The 22,925-nt window shown below is 46.9% G+C and overlaps 2 protein-coding genes across 4 annotated transcripts in view; one reads left to right on the plus strand and one right to left on the minus strand.

The window, feature by feature from the left end:
* LOC137653185 (allantoicase-like) overlaps positions 1-2,235 on the minus strand; it is a 26,088-nt gene extending 23,853 nt beyond the window's left edge. Inside the window, exon 1 of the mRNA XM_068386566.1 lies at positions 2,043-2,235. Coding sequence (XP_068242667.1) covers positions 2,043-2,120 — 78 coding nt within the window. The 5' untranslated portion in view covers positions 2,121-2,235. The remainder of the gene's footprint in view (positions 1-2,042) is intronic.
* A 1,799-nt stretch (positions 2,236-4,034) lies between these two features.
* Positions 4,035-22,925, plus strand: part of LOC137653568 (sec1 family domain-containing protein 2-like) — a 261,267-nt gene continuing 242,376 nt past the window's right edge. The window contains exon 1 of one of the 3 annotated variants that reach the window (XM_068387077.1): positions 4,035-4,176. Coding sequence is in view for 1 of the 3 variants with exons in the window: in XM_068387076.1 (XP_068243177.1) it covers positions 4,332-4,335 (4 nt within the window). In the remaining 2 variants the exon portion in view is untranslated. Of the gene's footprint in view, positions 4,177-4,255; positions 4,336-4,390; positions 4,536-22,925 lie in introns of those variants that run through there. The other 2 variants (XM_068387076.1, XM_068387078.1) reach the window with 2 other exon arrangements.

The following is a 22,925-nucleotide window of genomic DNA, read 5'->3' on the forward strand; positions in this document are numbered from 1 at the left end:
GAATATATAATTGGATATTTTGCGGATATTCTGAATCAGATTGATGTTGAACGAGACAAAACGTAATATTAAAGAGTGGTTATAGTGATTATATCAAGTCCAAGGTCATACAGACCTATTTCGAATCTATCCTTACTTCAAAGGTCCAATTAGATTTAATTCTTAGTTAGTCATTTAGATAGAACTGAAGCATTATCTGATGACCAGTCAGCATACAGACAATTATAGTTTACGTTGACAGATCTATTTTGTAAATTATCTTGAAATAATGGATAAGAACATATATGGCAAGCTGATTTTACTTATTCTTTGTGCTGCTTTTCGTACAGACGTGTTTGAACTGCTGCTTAATTATTTACGATCAATAGGTATTTAATATGTAGCTGTCGAGTATATAAAAGATTAAATGGTTGGAAGAAACTATTGCGTATGAATTGGAAATTCCTATCCGTCATATGAACTATCCAGAGGAGGCATGTTTCAGGGAAGTGTAGGATAATAGGTCCAATCCTAGAATTGTATTATATATACTACTGGTCTATCAAAGTATTACACAGACGTGAACAAGCAATTTGCAAATTAAGCAAAAATTTTACTTTTCTATTGATGACACAGGATGACAATGAAATAACTAAAATTATTGGAAATAAAACAGAGTTTATGGTGGTAGGCCAGGGGAAAAAGAAATGATTTAAGAAACATTGGCAACATTATGAGTGTAGCCTATTACTGAACTGCAATTTGACCCTCGGTGGTCGAACAAATAATGTAGTAAGGATCATTGGATTTTACCTTAGAAACATTGTTCTGTAAAGAAATATCTGGATGAATGTTATGTTATGAAATTTGAGAATTCTTGCATCTTTGCCAAGATCGAATATAAAAAATGTTTCCGCATAAGTATGTAAAACTTTTATGCGAAGTCTAAATTCAAATGAAAACATGGACATCGCTAGCCTTCGCCGAGAGAGGTTAAATAGGAATTCTTAGTTTATCTTTGTTAATCAAATATTAGTAATTCTTCTATCCAGTTTCGCTTGTCCTCATTTGCGTTTTACTTATGGAACATTGGAAAATTGTCTTAGTGAGTAAGAGTGACAGAAATTGTTTTCAAAAGTTTCTTATCATATCTAAGATTGCCTTACAACCTGTCTGTATCAGATATTAATAGTACAAACAAACACCAGCTGTACGATAATTAACATGTAAACCGTAGAAAGGTAAAGTACACGAATGTCAAGTTTACAACTTGTGTATGTATCCTTCTATGTTAGACAAAAACATCAAAGAACAAAACCCACAAAAAAGTGGTAATATTGGTAGGTGACCTTGGAGTGGGCAGGGTCCACTTAAGGTTGGAACAGTTCTTTCTTAGTAACAGTCATTCCGTTTCATGTATACACTTGTATTTTTCCCAATAGAAAGGTTTTAATTTAACTATTCTGAAGGCAAACACACTGCTACACAATCGTAGAACATATGTTTGACTCGGAGAGAGAGAGAGAGAGAGAGAGAGAGAGAGAGAGAGAGAGAGAGAGAGAGAGAGAGAGAGAGAGAGAGAGAGAGAATTTACCGTTTCTGTGACCTGTCCCCATCAAACCTACCAACATCTTGTCCATACACTGAGCAAGCCTATGATTTTCATCAAATACATACATATTCATATAAGACATAAATACCTCTTGATATCGAATTCACTCTGTCTCATATATATATATATATATATATATATATATATATATATATATATATATATATATATATATATATATATATATATATATATATATAATATATGTATGTGTGTGTGTGTGTGTGTTTAGGTATACATATAAACATCACACAGTTGTAACCATGATCACAGTACGAGTGTAAGGTATATGTTAATTTGATATTCTTCAGAAATAAAATTTAAAAAATCTCATTATAACATCAAATAAACGATGCCACACCAAAAGAGACAAACTTAAGACGAGAATTTAAAGTCCATTGAGTAGAACAGATAAACAACCACGGTCAGTGAAACGTCACTTTTCAATTACCTTCTCGGAAATCAGATTGTTAAGTTCGGCGAATTTTGGCTTTTCCTGAGTGGGAAGCTGAATCTGTCTTTGTGCCATCTTAGTTTAATTTGGAAGTCTTGGCAAGGTAGAGCTGAACGCGTCGGTGACTCTTCGACCATAGAAAACTTGTTTGTGTCTACGCATCGAAGAAAACATGTTACCCCTGCCCCAAACAGATGCTTGTGGAAGTCTGGAAGATGCCAGAATCCTCCACCAAATTGAAACATTTCGTCCTATAAATGTTATTCTTACAGTATTCTGGGAAGTAGTTGTATCGAAAATTAAACAAAGAAAATTGTACATTAATTGACAGAATGTCTTGAAGAATTTACAGTAACAATGCATTCTCCAAAATAAAAACTATATGAGAATGAAGTTCTTATTCTACATACTTTGATAATTATCGTTATTTTTCTTATTACATCGTCGTATTTGTATAGTAATTGAGGGCATTAAATACAAACTTCATAAACTATGATGATTATGGGTAATTAATGAAACGTAAAATTGGATGGTAACTCGGGCTTAAAACCAAAGATTTAATGATGGTTGGCGATATTCAAACTATCCTGAATAGAAGATTGAAGTCGATGTGAAAAGCCGAAATTGTCTTCTCTATTATCAAAACGATGTCATAACAAATCAATGCTTCGAATAAACAATGTTTTAAAAAATATCATTACTACATTTCTATATGGAAACATTGCAAAATTTACCTTATTTTTGAAACACTGAACGAACGAAAAACTAGATGGTATCTTTGGTATCTTCAGTATGTCTGGTTGACGACCATGATGAATTGCGCTGAAATGGACTAAACTATCCAGGAAAAAATGTGTACTGTTTATTCAATTTTTAAATAGGCTTTAGACCAGGCTTAACCCGAAGTTAATGTAGGTTTAGACAAGTAATTTTATTAGTTTTTTTGCTGTAGCTTAAGATTTACAGATATCTCCAACATATATACATATAGGAAGCAGCATATCCGCGATAATAGCTTGAAATGTTAGGCAAATGAATTGAAGTATAATTTAAGAATTTTACTTACACAATTATAACTTAAGAGTTATATGAAGATGAATTAATCATCATTAAATTATGTTTCACAAAGATTTATTTTTCATGCATTTCTTATATTTTTGTCTAAATACTACAAAGTTGATTAAAGGTAAAGAAGGCTGTAAGACATAGGCATAATTAAAATTTACATTATAGCTGTACATGAAAAGAATGGAAAAGTAAGTGATTGACTGAATATAGATAGTGTGCTTGCACATAAGCCTACTGTGTATTATTGGATTCTTGAAGAATAACGTTATTTTTTCTTTTTTGTGGAAAACAACATTGTGACGTTTTAGGGTGATTATGTTGTATATTGTAATTTCCAGTGAAATAAAACTCTACAAGGAGAGAAAATTATATTGTGGAGAAAATATATTATTGTGTTATGATACATGTTATAGTTATGCTTGATTATATTTGTTCGTGTTGTTGCAATTGACCAAGACATTTTGTGTCAAGTTTATTGAAAAGACGATTAGTGATTTTAATAACTTTGACTGGTTTATGTAAATATTAGGTAGTTGCTGCGTTTTGCACAAGAGTTGACTGTAGAATATTGATATTACAGCTGATTGGTAAAATAGTACTGTATTTAGGTCAATTTAAAGTAAAATATAAGGTAAAACTGTCGATATATAGGACTGTATATATGTGTAGGCAGTGAGTAGAGTAAGATATAAGTAAAAGACCACGACAACACTTCATCTCATATCTACACGTACTTTTTATGCCTTTTGCTCTACTATGTTTCCACTTCCTACCTTCCAAACTCTTGACTTTCACCTTCGTATTGCAACTATTGGAAATTAGCTTTGAACTTAAATTCTATGCTTATTCAGGAGAACAATAGGATCAAAAGGAAAAAGAAACAAAAAACAAATGAGGGTTACCTGGTAGATTTGAGAGGACGTTAGCACTGCCTCCAAAATTAAATTCTGAAAATGAAAGTGAGAAGAGAGCCGTTACAGAGGAGTTACTTCAGAGCTAAATTAATCAAAATTATCTCCTCAAGTTCATTAATATCGCTTGATAATGCTACAATAGCTGTAAGGTAAGTAATTAGGTCTTAAACAACAATAAGGTCAATAATTAGGTAAGATTCAACTACTAACCTTTCAACAGTAAGGAAACCTTTATAGAGATTTAATCTGGCAGTTGACAGACCTGCCATGCTCAGCTGATCATTGTTGACGTTTTGGTAAACAAATGGGTATGACAAATTGACAATTGAGTTGTTTTGTTTTTCTTGGTGTTGAGATAGTCTATGGAATATTTATGCGTGGCAGTTAGAATATGAGAATGACAGTTAATCTGCATGTCAATATGCTGGATGTTAGTTTAGTTTGTGTAGCTTAAAACAGCCAATGCGAAGGCTAAATTGATGCTTAGCTGCCTTGGTTAACCCCTATGGTAAGTGACCATGTCTACCAGCAGCAGTTTCTTACGAAATCTATCAACCTTTCAGATATCTATTTGGCTAGTAGGTTACCTCTATGCCTAAAGCAATTGTGCCTTTTCGTCTTTTCTTTTATTGGAAGTCCATACCGAATGCGGTATTACTGTACTTGTGGTCGGGGAAACCTTTCCTAGAATGCTTATTCTGTGGTCTCTTTCATGTGGGAATTGACCAAAATGAATTAGCTGACAGGTAAGTGAAAGCATCCTGATAAAAAGCTCTTGTTCTTTTATGAAAAGTACCTTCCAAAGACCTAGAGGGAATCATCAGGGCCTTATATTTAAAGAAAGTGTCAGGAAAATTGAGTAAATATATACAATTTTACCGTTTGTCTTACAATTCAATTTTCTGTGGTGATGTGTTTGAGTTTTAAAGGAAATTAAAGGGATATGTGCTAACCTAAACTGACCTGAATTGGCATGTCCTTACTTATTGGGAGGTGGTATTCATGTCTACTATGATTCTCCTTACTTTAAACTAACTTTGCAAAAAAAATCATAATTACCTTCCTGCAATAAGAGAGTTTCTGGGGAATTTTTCTTATAAGAAACTCAGTGTGAAGAATAAGATTGTATGGGTATAAATACAAGAATAATCATGTCTGTAGAAAGTGCAGAACACACATACACTATATATATATATATATATTTATATATATATATATATATATATATATATATATATAAAGAGAATTTTAGAGATGAACAAGCAGGATTAGAAAAGTAGAAGTTGCACTGACCAAATTTTTATTTTGAAACCTGTTGTACAGCAATGCATAGAGTATAGAAATCCACTTTGATGGCATTTGTGGACTAGAAAAGGCCTTTGATAGTGTGCACCAACCAATTTTGTGGAGAGTCCTGCGTTATTATGGAATTCCTCTTAAATATGTAGATTTGATTAAGTCTGTTCATGAGCATAGCAAGTGCTAATGTTAATCGAGTCTTGTCAAATGAATATCCAGTGAACAGTGGAGTACTCCTAAGGAATGTGTTGTCACCTATGTTTTTTATCCTCCTCATGGATTTTGTAATGTGTAGAACAGTCGGAGATGGTGGAGAAGGATTGGACTGGATTGGTGATAGGAATTTAGCAGACCTAGAGTATGCTGATGATGATGTCCTTGTTAACAGAACAGCACAGGATTTGCAAAGCTTACTTATCAGAATGCATGAAATATCACATGAGGTGGGGCTGAAGATAAATAGAAGAAAGACAGATGATGAGAACGGAGTATGCAATGAAAGATGAAATATTATTAGAAGAAGAAAGGATTAATAAGGCAGAATCGTTTAAGAACTTAGAAACTATGATTTCCAATAAAGGGTCTATAGAATTAGAGTTTAGTGAAAGATTGTAAAAAGCAAATCAGACAGTGGCTAGGTTAAGTAAGATTTGGAAATCAAATTGCCTGAAATTACATATAAAAATCGGACTATATATCAGTTTAGTGGGATCGGTGTTACTCAATGGGCATGAATCATAGTATGACAAAGAAACAATCTCCAATAGATTTAGTAGATTTGAGAACAAAGCCCACAGAAGGATATTGGGTGTTCAATGGCAAGACATGATTATTATTATTATTATTATTATTATTATTATTATTATTATTATTATTATTATTATTTGCTAAGCTACAACCCTAGTTGGAAAAGCAGGATGCTATAAGCCCAGGGGCTCCGACAGGAGAAATAGTCCAGTGAGGAAAGGAAACAAGGAAAAATTAAATATTATAAGAACAGTAACATCCTTACAATAGATATTTCCTATATAAACTACAAAAAATTTAACAAAACAAGAGGAAGAGAAATAAGATGGAAGTGTGCCCGAGTGTACCCTCAAGCAAGGGAACTCTAACCCAAGACAGTGGAAGGCCATGGTACATAGGTTATGGCACTATCCAAGACTAGAGAACAATGGTTTGATTTTGGTGTGTCTTCTCGTAGGAGAGCTGCTTACCATAGCTAAAGAGTCTCTTCTACCCTTATCAAGAGAAAAGTAGCTACTGAACAATGACACTGCAGTAGTTAAACCCTTGAGAGAAGTAGAATTGTTCGGTAATCTCAGTGTTGTCGGGTGCATGAGGACAGAGGAGAATATGTAAAGAATAGGGCAGACTATTTGGTGTATGTGTAGGCGAAGGGAAAAATTAACCGTAACCAGAGAGAAGGATCCAATGTATTACTGTCTGGCCAGTCAAAGGACCACGTAACTCTCTAGCGGTAGTATCTTAGGGTCATTAGAAATGAAACTAAGAAAGATTATTCGAGTACCATTTGTGGATGAGATCATGATGAGGGGTAGATGGAGATTGTTTTGGCATGCTGTTCGCACTTCCCAAGAGAGTTTAGTTCACCAAACGTTCAGCTGGGCTCTTCAAGGCACTAGAAGAGTTGGAAGACCCTGATCTACATGGCTGAGGACTATGAAGCACGAAAAGAAGTACTTACTCATTCATCATCTACTTCACTCTTCATAGCCTTCAGCCATGTAGGCCTGGCTCTTCCAACTCTTCTTAAGTCGCCCCTCGTTAATCGCGGTTTGGGTATTTTGCTGCCGAGGAAAACAAAATTTTTGGTGATGGTTGTTTACCTAATATTAAGAAGTTGATTTCTAATAGCTGGCAACAGAATTGAGATGGCCAAGAACAATGCAATACTTATTAAATAAAAATTCTTATAAAAGTCGCGATAGAATTCAAGCTAGGGGATGATTTCAAATAGCCCTCGCTCCTTTACACTGGGAGCGCAGCACGCCATTACCTATCTCTACATCCAGCTGGTTCTAGCTCTGTACAGTGTATATCCTTTTACTGTGGTAAAAAATTACAGCTATATTTGAAATGAACCGGATTTTGATTAACCTGGTGTTTGTTCCGTAACTCGAATACAAACCACGCTATTTAATAGGGGTATTACTTTCGGCATAGCTGAAATGACGAGTCATTGATTTTTAACGAGGGTTTACTTCCCACACCGCTAGTTAGTGGATGTAGAGGAAGGTAGCTTGCTACCCCCCCCTCACACACTTGTGCTTGAGCTCACTTTGCTCTCGGCTCGGATGTGTCCGCTCTCATCCTCACCGTCATATTGGCAGCCATTTAATTGCTTCTGTTCTTTTCTTTTTCTAGTTTCTGTATATGGGAAGTTGGCCTCTGAGATCATGCGCACTTGCCCTGGGTTTCCCGACTGCCCCTGTGGAACATTCATGTCGGTGCTCGAGACTGATCCTGACGCCCTTTGGCCTTCTTGTAGGGGCCAATAGTGTGATAGTACCAATAAGTGTAGTGAGTACAGGGAGTGGTCTGCTTCCCAGTGGGAGAGGTTTTCGTGACGACGGAAGAAAAAGTCCAAACGGGATATTTCTCCTTCGAAGGTTGCTTCGAAAGGAGAAAAACCCAAGGCCTCTTCTTCCGTTGCCCAAACCGCCTCCGAAGCTCCCAGTCGGTAGGTCTCTTTCGAGAGACCGCCGAGTGGTAGCGTAGACAGACTTATTGTTAACCAACCTCGGGTCTCGAGAGATGACGTTGCTTCCCCTAGCGAAGCAGCTCCCCCTCTCCCCCCGGGGAAGGATATGTCACTAACCCTCTTATTTCAGCTTTGGTCCTCCTTGGGGCTTACGGGTTTGCCCTCCAAGGAGGTTCTGCTTAACTACATCCGATTGGGTGCTGCTGTCAAGCAATCGTCGTCACCGTCAGAGGTTGATCCTTTGCCTCTTGTTGACCTGGTGTCAGAGTTATCCAATGCGGTCTCACCTATCTCCTCTTCCACTCCAAACTCTACGTTAGCTGACGGCTCAGTTTCTCCCGTTCTTGATCAACCTACGAGGAGGAAACTAAGTCCATCGTCAGGCTCTCCTGCTCTTATTTCTCTCCCTCGGGGGAGTTCACTTACAGAGACTCCTCTTCGGAGGACTGCAGAAGGTCAGCTTGCTGATCCAACGGCCCCCAGAGGGCGCATTCGTCGAAAGGCTCGCCTTCCTCTTCGCCATAGAGGCCTTCCTTCACCTGCGATGAGGAGCCGCCTCTTTGGTTCAACATCTTCGATGCAGTCCCCCGCAGAGGAGCCTCTAGACCAATCATCCGTCACTGCACCTGCATTGGTCCTGGACCTCTCTGCTGATCGTTTGCGATCTCCTTCGGTGGAAGGTCGTCCTTTTAAAGGACACGTCAACCTTCCACCCGGCAGACCTGCTGACCTGCCTTCGCCGTTCCTGCATGGGCCTAACAAGGCTCCAACTGAACTTGCTTTTGCACGCCAACAACCCACGGGCTACGCGTCCACGTAACCTGACAAGCGGTCATTAGTAGCTCGTCAGGCCCTATCACTATGCGCTGATCTTCCTTCTAACCTTAACACAGGGCATCAAGAGCGTACGCATCAACATGCGCATACGCTCCAACAAGAGCATAGCTCCATCACGCGCCCTCATGTGCACATGCGCCCACGATCTTGCCTGCGCACCCTGCGCAAACTGCACCCACGCGCCCAGCGCTTACGCGCCAACAGTCTCCTACGCGCCCGCGCCCATCTGCACGCCATCATTTCCTGTGCAATGGTGCTCTCCCCCGCGCCAACATTTTACTGCACGTGCGCATACGCGCCCAACATTTCCATCTCCTGTGCGCCATGCTGCGCACCATCCTACGCGCCAGGCAAAACCTGCGCACCGACTTTCCACCGATAGCAGGACTTCTGGGAAGTCAGCTATACTGCCTTCTCCCGCACGCCAACCCTTACCAACGCGCCAGCACTCACCTACACACGCTCGTCAATCCTCTCCTTGGGGTGCATGCCAACATTCTCCCGCACGCCCCGCATGAATCTCCTGCACGTGCGCCCTACGGCCGGCACAGACGTGCGCGAACACTCGCCCGCGCGCTCTTCGTGATAATCCTGGGCGCAAGACTACACATCCCAGAGAATGATGTACGGCAAGGTCGCCATTGTCTCATTCCCCTCCTCGCAAGCGCATGTCACCGCGCATTGTGGGAGAAGGGAAACTTCCAGAGGGGTCCAGGATCCCAAAGCTACCACAGGCAAACCCACCAATTATAGTGACTTCTCCCAGGGATCCTTCAATCCCTTTCCCTTCAAGGGGTATATCTGACAGCGCGTCTTTCAGTCAACAGCCCTGGTTCGGTGCCCTGATCAGAGACGTAGCTCAGGCTTTCAAGCCTGTCCTCTCTGAATTGGAACACAGAACCATGGCTTCTTCTGCCCCTTTGAAGAGAAAAAGAGGAGTTCCAGACGCAGTCACTTCCCCAAGGGCGAAACTGACTCCACACAGACCTTCGAGGCAGGTTCCTTCTATTCCTCAGGCTGCCTCTCCTTCCCTTTCAGACGAAGATTTCCCATCTCCAAGGGAATCATGTGAGGAGAGACTTTCTCCCATTGCACCAATGGATGAAACCTCTCTTCGCGCCGAGGGGTCCACTCAGTCAGGGATTGGAAGGAACATGCCACCCTCATCAATGTTGGAGTCTTACATCCTTCCCAGGAAGGAATCTAAAGACTCCAAAACATTGCCTAAGTCCTCCACGAGGACTAGAATGGAGCCAACTAGCCACTCAGGGAATGTCCGCGACTCTCCCCAAGAAGAGCCTTCGGGGATAGAAGGAGACTTCGCTGCAAGTCATACAACAGGAGGAGACCAGCAAGAGTCAGAACATTAGTTTTGGCAAGTTCTGACTCTAATGAGGGCTCTCAACGGGTTTTCCGACCCAGAGATCCCTCCTCGAGAGGGCAAAGACACTGTCTTAGACAGCGTCTTTTGGTACTCAAAAGCCCTCTAAGACCAGTGCAGCCCTGTCCTGGTCTCAAGGGGTAAAGAGTACCAGGGACAAGATCTCCCAGCAGCTCTCCGAGATGTCCTCCTCCAACCGTTCCGGTATCACCAACAAGCTCCTCCCACCTCTTTGCGTACAGCAGAGGAGGTACTTCGAGATCCTAGAGGAGCCTTGTCTAGCTCTTTTACTTCACCACTTGCTGGAAGAGCTAACCAGGGGAGTCCCTCTTGAGAGACTCTCCAACCGGCAGATCTCATTCTCGGCAGCCGAGATCCTCAATCAGGAGAAAGTCCCGAAGTGTGCTATGCAAGTCACTTCGTGGCTCGTTATCTGGTTGGGACCTTAGGTATCCTGATACATTCTGAGGATTTCTCCAAGGAACGTACCAGGAAAGCTATGGAAACCTTCCTTCTCTCAGGCACTCGCACGATCGAGTTTCTGGCCCACCAAGTCTCGAACTTGTGGGCAAATACCATCCTGAAACGTCGGGATGCAGTAGCTGAGAGATTCTATCAGAAGTTCCCTAGCGCCGAGATCAATAGGCTCAGACATTCCTCCATGGAGGGGTCTGTTCTTTTCGAGCAAGGGTGTGGAACATGCCGCTGAGAGGTGGAGGAAGTTTCATCAAGACTCCCTCCTTCATAGGGCTTTAACATCCAAGCCCTATAAGCCTCCAGCACCACAGCAGTCCCGTCCAGTCAAGACCACTACAACGACAACAGCATCGAAGACTATGGTGTCTAAGCCCTTTCTTGTCAAAGAAAGGAAAGGCAAAAACTCTTACAAGGGAGGCAAAAATCCTAGAGGGAGCAGCCGAGGCTGCAAACGCTAGGATAGGCAGTCCCCCTGCATTTTCACCAGTGTGGGGAGGCCTACAAAGTTGCTCAAACAGGTGGAAGCAACTCCGGGCTGATTCCTGGACAATCTCCGTGATCAGTCTAGGATATCGCGTCCCATTCATAACATCTCTATCTCTCCTGACGACGAATCCAGTGTCATTGAACTACCTTACCTTGGGATCAGCAAGGGGGCAAGCCCTTCTGGCAGAAGTCCAGACCCTGTTGAAGAAGGGCGCTCTCCAAGAGGTCCTCGATGGATCCCCAGGTTTCTTCAGTCGACTCTTTCTTATAAAGAAGGCGTCTGGAGGCTGGAGACCAGTCATCGACCTCTCAGCTCTGAACAAGATTGTCAAACAAACTCCGTTCAGCATGGAGACGGCAGACACGGTCAGACTAGCAGTAAGACCGCAAGACTTCATGTGCACACTGGACCTAAAGGACGTGTACTTTCAGATCCCAGTCCATCCGTCTTCAAGGAAGTACAGTACTTAAGATTCAGCCTAGACAACAGAATGTACCAGTTCAAGGTGCTGTGCTTCGGTCTTTCCACAGCACCACAAGTCTTCACCAGAGTGTTCACCCTAGTATCATTTTGGGCACACAGGATTGGCCTCCGTCTCCTCCGGTATCTGGACGACTGGTTAATCCTTGCAGACTCGGTGTCAACCGTTTTTCAACACCGAGACAAACTTCTGAGACTTTGCCAAGATCTGGGGATCATGGTAAATCTCGAGAAGTCTTCCCTGCTTCCCACTCTAAGACTGGTATACTTAGGCATGATTATAGACACCACTCTCCTCAAAGCCTTCCCATCAGATGACAGGATAGCAAGGCTGAGGAATGTTGCATGAACTTTTCTCAGCTAAGGTTTGTATAGTTAGGAAAAATACAAATTATCTACGAATTTGTCATTTTAATGTTGTTAGTGTTTTAAAAATATTTTATTTCAATTTTTTATTACTACTTGTATCGTTTATTCATTTCCTTATTTCCTTTCCTCACTGGGCTATTTTTCCTTGTTGGAGCCCTTGGGCTAATATCATCTTACTTTTCCAACTTGGGTTGTAGCTTAGCTAATAATAATGATAATAATAATAATAATAATAATAATAATAATAATAATAATAATAATAACGATAATAATAATAACAATTAGGAAATAATAATGATAATAATAATAGTGATAATGATAATAATAATAGTAATAACAACAACCTTGAGCCCTTTACACATTCCAGTCCTGCCATCACCTAACCCCCAAGAAAGTCCTGTCTGCATTTAAAGAGTGAAGGCATTTTTTGGGCTCAGGCCATATCGTCCTGATGGAAGTTCCTTCTTAGTAGCCTCCTTAATTGTATTTGACTACAGTGATATATCCCAGAGAATTTTACAAAAGGTATCCAGAATTCTAACTCCTGGAGCGAGTATCCCTTATATATTTTGAAAGGGATATCGCATAATATCAGAGGACGTATTCTTGACATGTTGCATAGCTATCTACACCCCTAATAGCGTTTACGCTTTGAGAGGGGAAAGTGGCAAGAATTATAGGAGAGCCGTTATTAAGGCAATACTCCTACTGTACTGTAATTGGGCGCCTTAGACCGGTGTTTATCCCGTGTTATCTTTCGCTATTTTGGTTTGTTTTGCTGCGATGATGTCTTCCAGAGCCTCATCTGCCTCTGGAAAGTTAAGTATTATCTTTGAATTGTATAAATGTAAGCTCTTGCCAGTTTTTTCCTCGAATTAAGATCGTAATTAACGTAACAAGAGCTGTTGCCAGCCGGATGGCATCATGGACGCAGTCGTTCTTTGGATGTACATTTAGTTAGTCAGAACGACTTTCCTGGCATTTATTGCTTTAATAACTTTTAGCTATTTAGCAAATTAGCTAGGGATTTTTATATTATGCCCTTGTTGTCGTGGATTTGTCTGAATTATGACCGAGCCCCACGAGTGCTAGGCTTCCTAGCCTAGGCTCCTGCACACTTCATGCATGATATAACCTTCCTGGTAAAATTTTATTGAAGCTCAGGCAATATTTTATACAATTGAGATATTACTGCATAAAAATTTTCCTCTTTCAAGATAGTATACAAGAGAGTTTCGGTGACCGATTCTCACTGCGCCTAGGCTACCAGCCTAGGGGCTTTAGTATACTTTCATACATGTCCCCAATTGCTCTTGTATCGTCTTTTAAGTGGAGACTGACACCTCCTTTACCTTTTAAGTCGATACCAATCTCCTTGCGAGATTTAAGAGCAATTCCTCTTCCCTCTGACTAGTCTAGGCTAACTCCGGTTGGCTTTGCCTTGAACTGTGTTGTGGCAAATCTTTGCCGGGGTGTTCCTGTTTCTTTCTCTCAACCACTGAGTCGGTTTTGAGCCTAGAACGGGACATCAGAGTAGAATGGTTGTCTTTGACAACCGTCCGTCTTGGTGAAGTAATTTCCCATGTCAGGTTAGGTTGCCTATGCAGGAGGTTAGACCTCCCTAGGCCATACCCTGGAGGCGTTATATGATAATTCCTCCTTTCCATGGCCTAGCAGACAGTCCTGTACCGGCAGGTCCTAGGCAGAAGAATTGAATTCTTCCCTTGCCTGGGGCCTCCTGCACTAGATTCTATTCCCCCCCTTAAGACTAACCCAACCTGGGGAATTGAATTCCCCGGCCATCAAGGTTGTCTTAACTACGGATCAGAATCTCTTAGGTTAGGTAGTGCCTTCTAGGTGTTACCTCACCTACAGGACCCTTGCCCCTCCCCTGCTGTCCTTTTGTGTTGGCCTAGCCTTGACACATCCTGGCCATCATTCTACAATCGACCCTATGGGTAGTTGGTGGAATTGGCTTGAGGCTCCCTGTTTGCCGCCGGCAGGGATCCTCCTCTTTCTTTAGAGTGTTCTTCAGTCCTCCCTTGGACTGCCTTCCATGACCCTACTACCATATGGATGGGCTATGGTTGGATGGAAGACCGAATATATTTCCCCTTCCATATGAACCCTCATTCTGGATGAAGGTCTGCAAGGCTGAGCCTTTGCTTTCCCCCCATCCACGCTTTTTCTTTATCTTTCATCAAACCTGGGCCGACTGCCGGCACCCATCTCGGACGACTGTCCGCCGTCAGTTTGCTCTGCCGCCACTTTCCATGGGGTACCGGTGATCGGCGACCCAACGGCAACTGGCACACACTCTGGCCGGCCGCCGGCAACCATGTTGACTGCCGGCGGCTGGTCATCCAAAGTCTACAGACTTTTTCCGCCGGCTGCCGGTGGGTCCACCTTGATAGAGGGACCCTCCGGCTGCCGGTGACCTGCCGCCCCTTATCTTGAAGGCAGTACATACCTTCAATAGCCCAGGACAATGCCGGCGTATGCCAGCAGGCACACAGTACTGACGGCAATGGTCTGTACTGTAGCCTATACAAAAAAAAAAAAAAAAAAATAAATAAATTTTTCCATCCTACAAGGTGCTTCATGGGCAGCCTATTGTGAGACCACCACATCTAGAGAGCGATTCTCTCTGCTTAATTGATGGATGATATCCATTATTAAAAAATCCCCAATATTGAACCTGGAAGACAGTGTTAAGATTACACTTTATATCCAAGGATATTATCTTCCTATATAATTCATCAAGAATTTACTGTTCAATATTTGAAGAGGTCATAGCAATGGGCTGGACAGGAGGCACATGTGGGTGTCTTTCCCTTTTTCTAGCTTACACTATCCTAAGCTAAATAAAAATTTATGAATCTGTATGATGAAATCTGAGTTGTTCCGTAACTAAATACAAACCACGCTATTACATGGGGTAATTACTTCGGCTCAGCCGATGACGAGCCATAAAGTTTTAACGAGGGTTTCCTACCCCACCGCTAGTTAGCGGGAGGGAGGGGTAGCTTGCTACCCCTCCACCCTCATACACACCGGTAATTCGTTCACTTTTCTTTTGGCTCGGAGAGACGACAGACCTGTCAGAGCTCTCCTCTCTTTTGACTGCCATAATTTTTGTTTGCTTTTTCTTTCAGTGTTTGTGTGTGAAGTTGGCCTCTATTATCACCATGCGCACTTGCCCTGGTCTTCCCGGCCGCCCTTGCGGGACCTTTATGTCGGCCGTGGAAACAGATCCGCACTCCTTATGCCCTCAGTGTAGGGGCCAACGGTGTGATAGTGCTAATATGTGTATTGAGTGTAGGGAGTGGTCTACCTCCCAGTGGGAGAGGTTTGCCCGGCGACGTAAGAAGAAGGCTAAAAGGGATCGTTCTCCTTCCTCCTCCGAAGCTCCCGCTCGGGCGGCCTCTTCCGAGAGGCCGGCGAGTGGTAGCGTAGACCGTAATGTTGATGTTGTTGACCGATCCCGTGGTAAGGGAGAGGCGGCTGCCCCTCCCCCCTCGGAGGAGGTCTTTATGTCTAACAATGATCTTTTTCAGCTTTGGACTTCCTTGGGGCTACAGAGTTTGCCCTCCAAGGAAGCCCTGTTTGACATGGTCAAACAGGGTGCGGCCGCCGAACAATCGTCAACTACAGCGGAGATAGATCCTCTGTCTGTAGTTGACGTAGTTGTTTCGGAAACATCCCATGGATCTGTCCAAACACCTGTTCCTGTGGCTGAGGTAGCTGAAGGCTCTGTCTACCCCTCCGAACACACTTCGAGGGAGGAGCTGAGTCCTACGGTCTCTCCTTCCACTGAGACTCCCTCTCGGGGGAGTTCTCTGGTAGAGACGCCTCTTCGGAGGCCCCATGATGATCAGCTTGCTGATCCAACGTCCCCTCGTGGGCGTATAAGGCGGAAGGCTCGCCCTCCCCTTCGCCGTAGAGGTCTTCCTTCTCCCTTTAAAGGAGTTAAGAGGCGCCTCTTCAGCTCGTTGTCCCCACAATCCTCTGCGGAGGAGACGACTCGCCGCTCTCCTATCCTGCCAGCTACAACCCTAGACCTCTCCAGGGATCGTTCGCGATCCTCTTTGGAGGATGGTCGTCCTTCGGGACAAGGGTCTCCTCAACCATCTACATCGAAGGCTGCTGATGCACTTTACGCGCCCCCTGAGTCTGCCACTGCGCAGTCTCCAGGCCCTTCGGGGTCTCAGGGACTTGAGCGCAAAACTGCGCCTCTCGTCTCTAAGCGTAAGGCTCTGCCTGCGCCCGTTGCTGTTGTTCCTGATGTTGCTTTACGCGCCCCCTGAGTCTGCCACTGCGCAGTCTCCAGGCCCTTCGGGGTCTCAGGGACTTGAGCGCAAAACTGCGCCTCTCGTCTCTAAGCGTAAGGCGCTGCCTGCGCCCGTTGCTGTTGTTCCTGATGTTGCTGATAAAGCGCTTCGGCGCTCACCGTTAGGCTTTCGCGCCTCTGATCCTGTTAAGCGCCAGGGTTCCCTTCGCGCCCACGCTCATCGACAGCTGTTCCTGATGCAACGCGCAAGCGCTCAAAGGCGCCCACGCGTCCACCTTTACCAGCGCTGCCACGCCCCCCAGTTCCTGTAACATCACGTGCGGTCCCAAAGGTTCCTGAGTCGGCGCACAGGCGCCCACAGGTTCCTGCGGACTCGTCACGCCCTATGGGGGAAAAACGTGGCGCGCGTTCACACCCAGTTCCTGTTCCACCGCGTGCGGTCCAACAGGTTCCAGAGTTGGCGCACAGGCGCCCACAGGTTCCTGCGGTCTCGTCGCGCCCTATGGGGGGAAAGCGCGACGCGCGTTCGCCCCCGGTTCCTGTCACTTCGCGCGCGGTCCAAAAGGTTCCAGAGTCGGCGCACAGGCGCCCACAGGTTCCTGCGGACTCGTCGCGCCCTACGGGGAAAAAGCGCGATGCGCGTTCGCGCGCGATTCCATCCTCAGCGCTCACTCGCTCTCCAACGCATCCAGGTGTCGCCTTGGAATCATCGCGCTCACCCAAAGAGGTTCGCGCTGTAAAGGAGGTTCGCGATGCGCGTTCACGCGCAGTTCCTGTTCCAGCTCCCGCACGTTCTCCAACGCGATCACGTGTCGCGCCGACTCAGCACGTTGCTCCAGAGATGGCTAAGTCAGCGCACAGGCGCACACGGCCCCCTCTGGAACCGCGCGAGTCTGCTGCCGACACTATCGCGCGCGACGCTCATCGGTCGCGCCCAGTTCCAGCTACGCGCCCTGTGCCTGTGTTCAAGGCAACTGTGGGCGTTCCAGAACTCCATCATGCTGTTCGCAACACGCGACCTCCGAAACAGCGATCTCCGGAGCGTCCTGTTCCGGATACACGCTATGCGCGCCGACAATCACCAGCGGGGTTAGCGACCTCGCAGGCGAATAGGGCGGTCCTTCCCGACTGTCGCCCGCAGGTCTCTCGCGACCCTGCTACAGTACTATCGCCTTCGCGGCACGTTCTCCCAGACACGCGCACAGGCGCCCCTGTCATCTCGCGCCCTTCCTGGTCTCACCAGGTCACTGCACGCCCGCGCGTTCGGCCAGTTCCTGAACCAGTTCCTGGTTGCCTACGCCGACGCCTTCACCAACGCGCTCTCGCGGCCTTATTCCGGCTCGCGCTCTCAGATCTCCAAGGCATGACCGCGCCATTGATCCATCTGCGCGCCATCGCTCCCTTGCACCCGCCCCCACTCACGCGGGTGCGCGCGCGCAATTTTCCAGCATCGCCCGCCCACGCGGGTGTGCGCGCGCGCGATTTAGCTCGCGCTCGCGATTTTCCAGCTTCGCGCTACCTTGACGAGCGCGACCCTGTGCCGGGCCCAGTTCACGAGCCCCAGCGCGACCGCCTGCAGGCGGATTCTTCCTTGTCGCGCTCCCCTCCCCGCAAGCGCTGACCAGCGCGCTCGCCAGAAGGGGGACGCTCCCCGGAAAGGTTTAGGGATTCTTCTTTTTCAGCCCAGAAGGCGAACCCTCGTTTGTTAACTCCTCCTAGGGATCCGTCGATCCCCTTTCCTTCAGAGGGAGTGTCTGACAGCGCTGCTGTCAGTTAACAGCTGTGGTTCGATACCCTCCTCAGAGCTCTTGTGCGGGCGATTAAGCCAGCCACCTCTGACTCGGGTCGCGAACCAGCGGCAGTTTCCTCCCCCCTGAAGAGGAAGAGAGGAGTCTCTCCCGTGGACCCTCCTCCGAGATCTAGGCTGTCTCCTCGCAGATCCTTAGGCAAGGTTCCTACTCCACCTCAGACCTTCTCGTCCTCCCCTGCGGAGGAGGATTACCCCTCCTCATGGGAATCGGTCGAACAGGAGGACTTCCCCATCGCATCAATGGAGGAAGTTCATTCCCCTCCCGAGAGGTCTCCTCGTTTGGAGGTGGAGAAGGACCTACCTCCTTCGCTTTTGGAGTCCTGTATCCCGCCCAGGAGGGAATCTAAGGACTCTAAGACGATTCCTAAATTGTCGGCCAGGGTCAGACAGGAGCAGCCTACGGCGGTCGAGGATGCCCACGTGTCCCCCCAGGAAGAGCCCTTGGGAATAGGAGACTTCGCTGCAAGTCCATCGGGAGGCGAGCGCCAGGAGTCAGAACATGCATTCTGGCAAGTCCTGACCCTCATGAGAAGTCTAAACGGGATCCCAGATCCTGAGGTCCCTCCTCGTGAAGGGAAGGACACAGTCTTGGATCGTATCTATAGCACTCAAAAGCCCTCTAGGGCCAGTGCAGTTCTGCCCTGGTCTCAGGGGATGAAGAGTGCCAGAGAGAAGATCGAGGGACAACTCGCGGAGCTTGCCTCCTCTAGCAGGTCGAGTGCCGGGAATAAGCTCCTCCCTCCTCCTCGAGTCCATCAGAGGAGGTATTTTGAGATCCTTGAGGAGTCTTCTCTGAGTCTTCCCCTACACCACTCCGTGGAAGCTCTCACAGGGGGAGTCTCTCTAGAGAGACTCTCCAACCGGCACGTGTCTTTCTCAGCCACCGAGATCCAGAGTCAGGAGAAGGTCATTAAGTGCGCCATGCAGGCCGCTTCATGGCTAGACATCTGACTGGGGTCTCTGGGCAGTCTGGTGCGATCCGAGGATCTCTCCAAGGAAAGCACCAGGAAAGCGCTGGAGACCTTCCTCCTCTCGGGCACTCGGACCATCGAGTTCCTGTCCCACCAGGTCGCGAGCTTGTGGGCCAACACGATTCTCAAGCGTCGGGACGCGGTGGCTGAGAGGTTTCACCAGAATGTCCCCAGCGCCGAGACTAGTAGGCTCAGACACTCTTCTGTCCTCAGCAAGAGTCTGTTTGAGCTTAAGGACGTGGAGCTCACTGCCGAGAGGTGGAGGAAGTCCAACCAGGATTCCCTCATCCATAGGGCCCTGACATCAAGGCCCTACAAGCCTCCGGCAGTACAGCAGCCCCGCCCTGGCAGGGACACGAAAAAGACAATGGTAGCAGCGAAGCCCAAGGTGTCTAAGCCCTTTCCTGCCAAGGGCAGAAGGGGCAAGAAGTCCTCCAGGGGAAGCAAGAACCCTAGAGGTACCGCCCGAGGCCAGAAACGCTAGGGGTGGCAATCCCCCTGCATGTCCACCAGTGGGGGGATGCCTTCAGAGTTGCGCAGCAAGGTGGCAGCAACTCGGGGCGGATACCTGGACGATCTCTGTGATTTCTCAAGGGTATCGCGTCCCGTTCACAGCATCTCTACCTCCCCTGAAAGCGGATCCAGTGTCGCTGAGCTCTCTTGCCATGGGGTCGGCAAAAGGGCAGGCCCTTCGGGCCGAAGTCCAGACCATGTAGGAGAAGAACAGGTCCCCAGGCTTCTACAGTCGACTCTTTCTTGTGTTAAAGGCGTCTGGAGGCTGGAGACCAGTCATCGATCTCTCGACCCTGAACGGGTTTGTAAAACAGACTCCGTTCAGCATGGAGACAGCGGACACGGTCAGGCTTGCAGTAAGACCGCGAGATTTCATGTGCACACTGGATCTGAAGGACGCGTACTTCCAGATCCCGATCCACCCGTCTTCAAGGAAGTACCTAAGATTTTTGCCTAGATCACAAGATCTACCAGTTCAAGGTGCTGTGCTTCGGTCTCTCCACAGCACCTCAGGTGTTCACCAGAGTCTTCACCATCATTTCGTCGTGGGCACACAGGATCGGCATCCGGCTCCTTCGTTACCTGGACGACTGGCTGGTCCTGGCAGACTCGGAGGTATCCCTTCTCCGCCACCGAGACAAGCTCCTCGAGGTTTGCCGGGATCTGGGGATCGTGGTAAACCTCGTGAAGTCTTCTCTGCAGCCCTCTCAGAGACTGGTATATCTAGGCATGATCATAGACACCAATCTCCACAAAGCCTACCCATCAGACGAAAGGATAGCAAGGCTGAGGAAGGTCGCGAGACCTTTCCTCACTTGAGAAGAACTTCCAGCCCAATCGTGGCTTCGTCTCCTCGGCCACCTCTCCTCTCTAACCCGTCTCGTCCCCAACAGTCGCCTCAGGATGAGATCCCTTCAGTGGCCACTGAAGTCCCGGTGGAGTCAAGGACTCGACTCCCCGGACATCTTGATCCCTATGGGATCTGCGGAACAGTCGGACCTGGAGTGGTGGGTGGCAGACGAGAACCTACGAAAGGGAGTGGATCTTCTCGTCTCCTCCCCTTATTTGATGTTTTTTTCGGACGCGTCAAACAAGGGGTGGGGGGCCCATGTTCTGAACCACAAGGCCTCTGACCTGTGGTCAGAATCAGAAAAGTACCTTCACATAAACCTGCTGGAGATGAAGGCCATTTTCCTGGGCCTTCAAAAGTTCCACCAAGTCCTGGCGGGTCACTCCGTAGTGGTGATGAGCGACAACACCACGGTGGTGGCTTACATCAACAAGCAGGGAGGTACCTTTTCGGAACTGCTGTCCCATCTTGCAGTAGAGATCCTGAGATGGTCCGAGGTCCACTCGATATCACTTACAGCTCGCTACATTCCAGGCAAGAGGAATGTGCTCGCCGACAGTCTGAGCAGAGCGACGCAGATAGTGAGTACCGAGTAGTCTTTGGATCCTCAGATAGCCAACAAAGTCCTGACTTTGTGGGGTTCCCCGACTGTGGACCTGTTTGCTACGGCGTTGAACACCAAGCTTCCGCTGTACTGCTCCCCAGTCCCGGACCCCAAGGCCCTCTGGCAGGATGCCTTCCAACAACGGTGGGACAACGTCGACGTGTACGCCTTTCCCCTGTTCTGTCTGATGAGGAGGGTCCTCAATAAGACCAGAACATCGGTCAATCTCTCGATAACCTTGATAGCTCCGCTATGGCATCACGCAGAGTGGTTTCCGGACCTTCTGCAGCTCCTCACGGAGATCCCGAGGGAACTCCCTCCACGTCACGATCTACTCAAACAACCACACTCCAACATCTTTCACAAAGCCTTAGCTTCGCTTCAACTTCACGCCTGGAGACTATCGAGCATCTCCTTACAGAGAGAGGATTTTTGCAACAAATTGCGGAAAGGATGTCTGGCCACCTGCGCAGGTCATCCGCAGGAGTCTACCAGGCGAAGTGGCGAGTTTTCTGTGGTTGGTGCCGTGGAAGGGGTATCTCTCCACTAGATGCCACTTTACCAGCAATAGCGGAGTTCCTTGTGTATATGCGGGAAGAAATCCGCCTTTCAGTCTCGGCAGTGAAAGGCTATCGCTCAGCCTTAAGTCTTGCCTTCAGGCTCAAAGGAATGGACATTTCCTCCTCGCTGGAACTGTCTCTGCTCATACGGAGTTATGAACTTACCTGCCCTCAGTCGGAAGTGAGACCTCCTCCTTGGAACATGGTTCGAGTCCTCAGGTCTCTTAAGAGGCTTCCCTACGTACCATTACGCCAGGCTTCAGATCGCACCTTACCTGGAAGACGGTGTTCCTGCTAGCTTTGGCCTCGGCCAAGCGAGTTAGCGAACTACATGGTCTCTCCTACGACGTCGCCCATTCAAGGGGATGGGGGGAGGTAACGTTCAGCTTTGTCCCTGAGTTTGTTGCTAAGACTCAGAACCCGGGAGTGCCGGACCCTAGGTTCGACTCTTTCCAGGTCTTGGGTCTTCGTTCTGTAACAGATGACCCAGACCATCTCCTACTGTGCCCAGTCAGGAGTCTGAGGTTGTATCTGAAAAGAACAGCTGCAGTCCGGCCCCAGGTGCGAGCCTTGTTTGTTAGCACCGGCCCAACGAAGAAGAGGGTCACCAGAAACACCATCTCGGCCTGGATCCGCAAGGTAATCCACCTGGCCTTGAGTTCTGACCCTCCCCCGTCACGGCACCCTAGGGCGCATGATGTCAGGGGCGTGGCTGCGTCCCTGGCCTTCAAGAAGAACTTTTCTGTGACGCAGGTCCTGCAAGCTGGGGTCTGGAAGCGTCAGACTACCTTCACGGCCCACTACCTGCAAGACGTGACACACAGGAGGCTCGATACGTTTTCTATCGGCCCTGTGGTGGCTGCACAACAGCTGGTCCAACCTCAGGCTCCTAATTGGACAAGTAGCAGAAGGTTGAGGGCATTGTTACCCGGTTTTAGACTGTGTGAATGAAAAGATCTGTCTGGCCCTTTTCTTTTCTTCATCCTCTCGTCCCTTGGAGAAAAACAGCATCCTGGGTCCTTTGCACAGCATACCTCGAACCTCTGCAGGTAAGCCATGCTTCCTTGTGGTCCTAGTATTAACTTGTAATACTGTCATGTCCCCATACCCTGACGAGGTGGTATTGAGTAGTCCTAGCCTAGATTTCCTTATTAAGGACTCCAGGTCAACTTCCTAGGATGTGTCACTGCTCACCTTCACACACAACTTACGTAGGCCGCAGCAGTCCTTGACTGCCTGCGAGG

The sequence above is a fragment of the Palaemon carinicauda genome, chromosome 14, assembly GCF_036898095.1.
Source record: "Palaemon carinicauda isolate YSFRI2023 chromosome 14, ASM3689809v2, whole genome shotgun sequence".
NCBI lineage: Eukaryota > Metazoa > Arthropoda > Malacostraca > Decapoda > Palaemonidae > Palaemon > Palaemon carinicauda.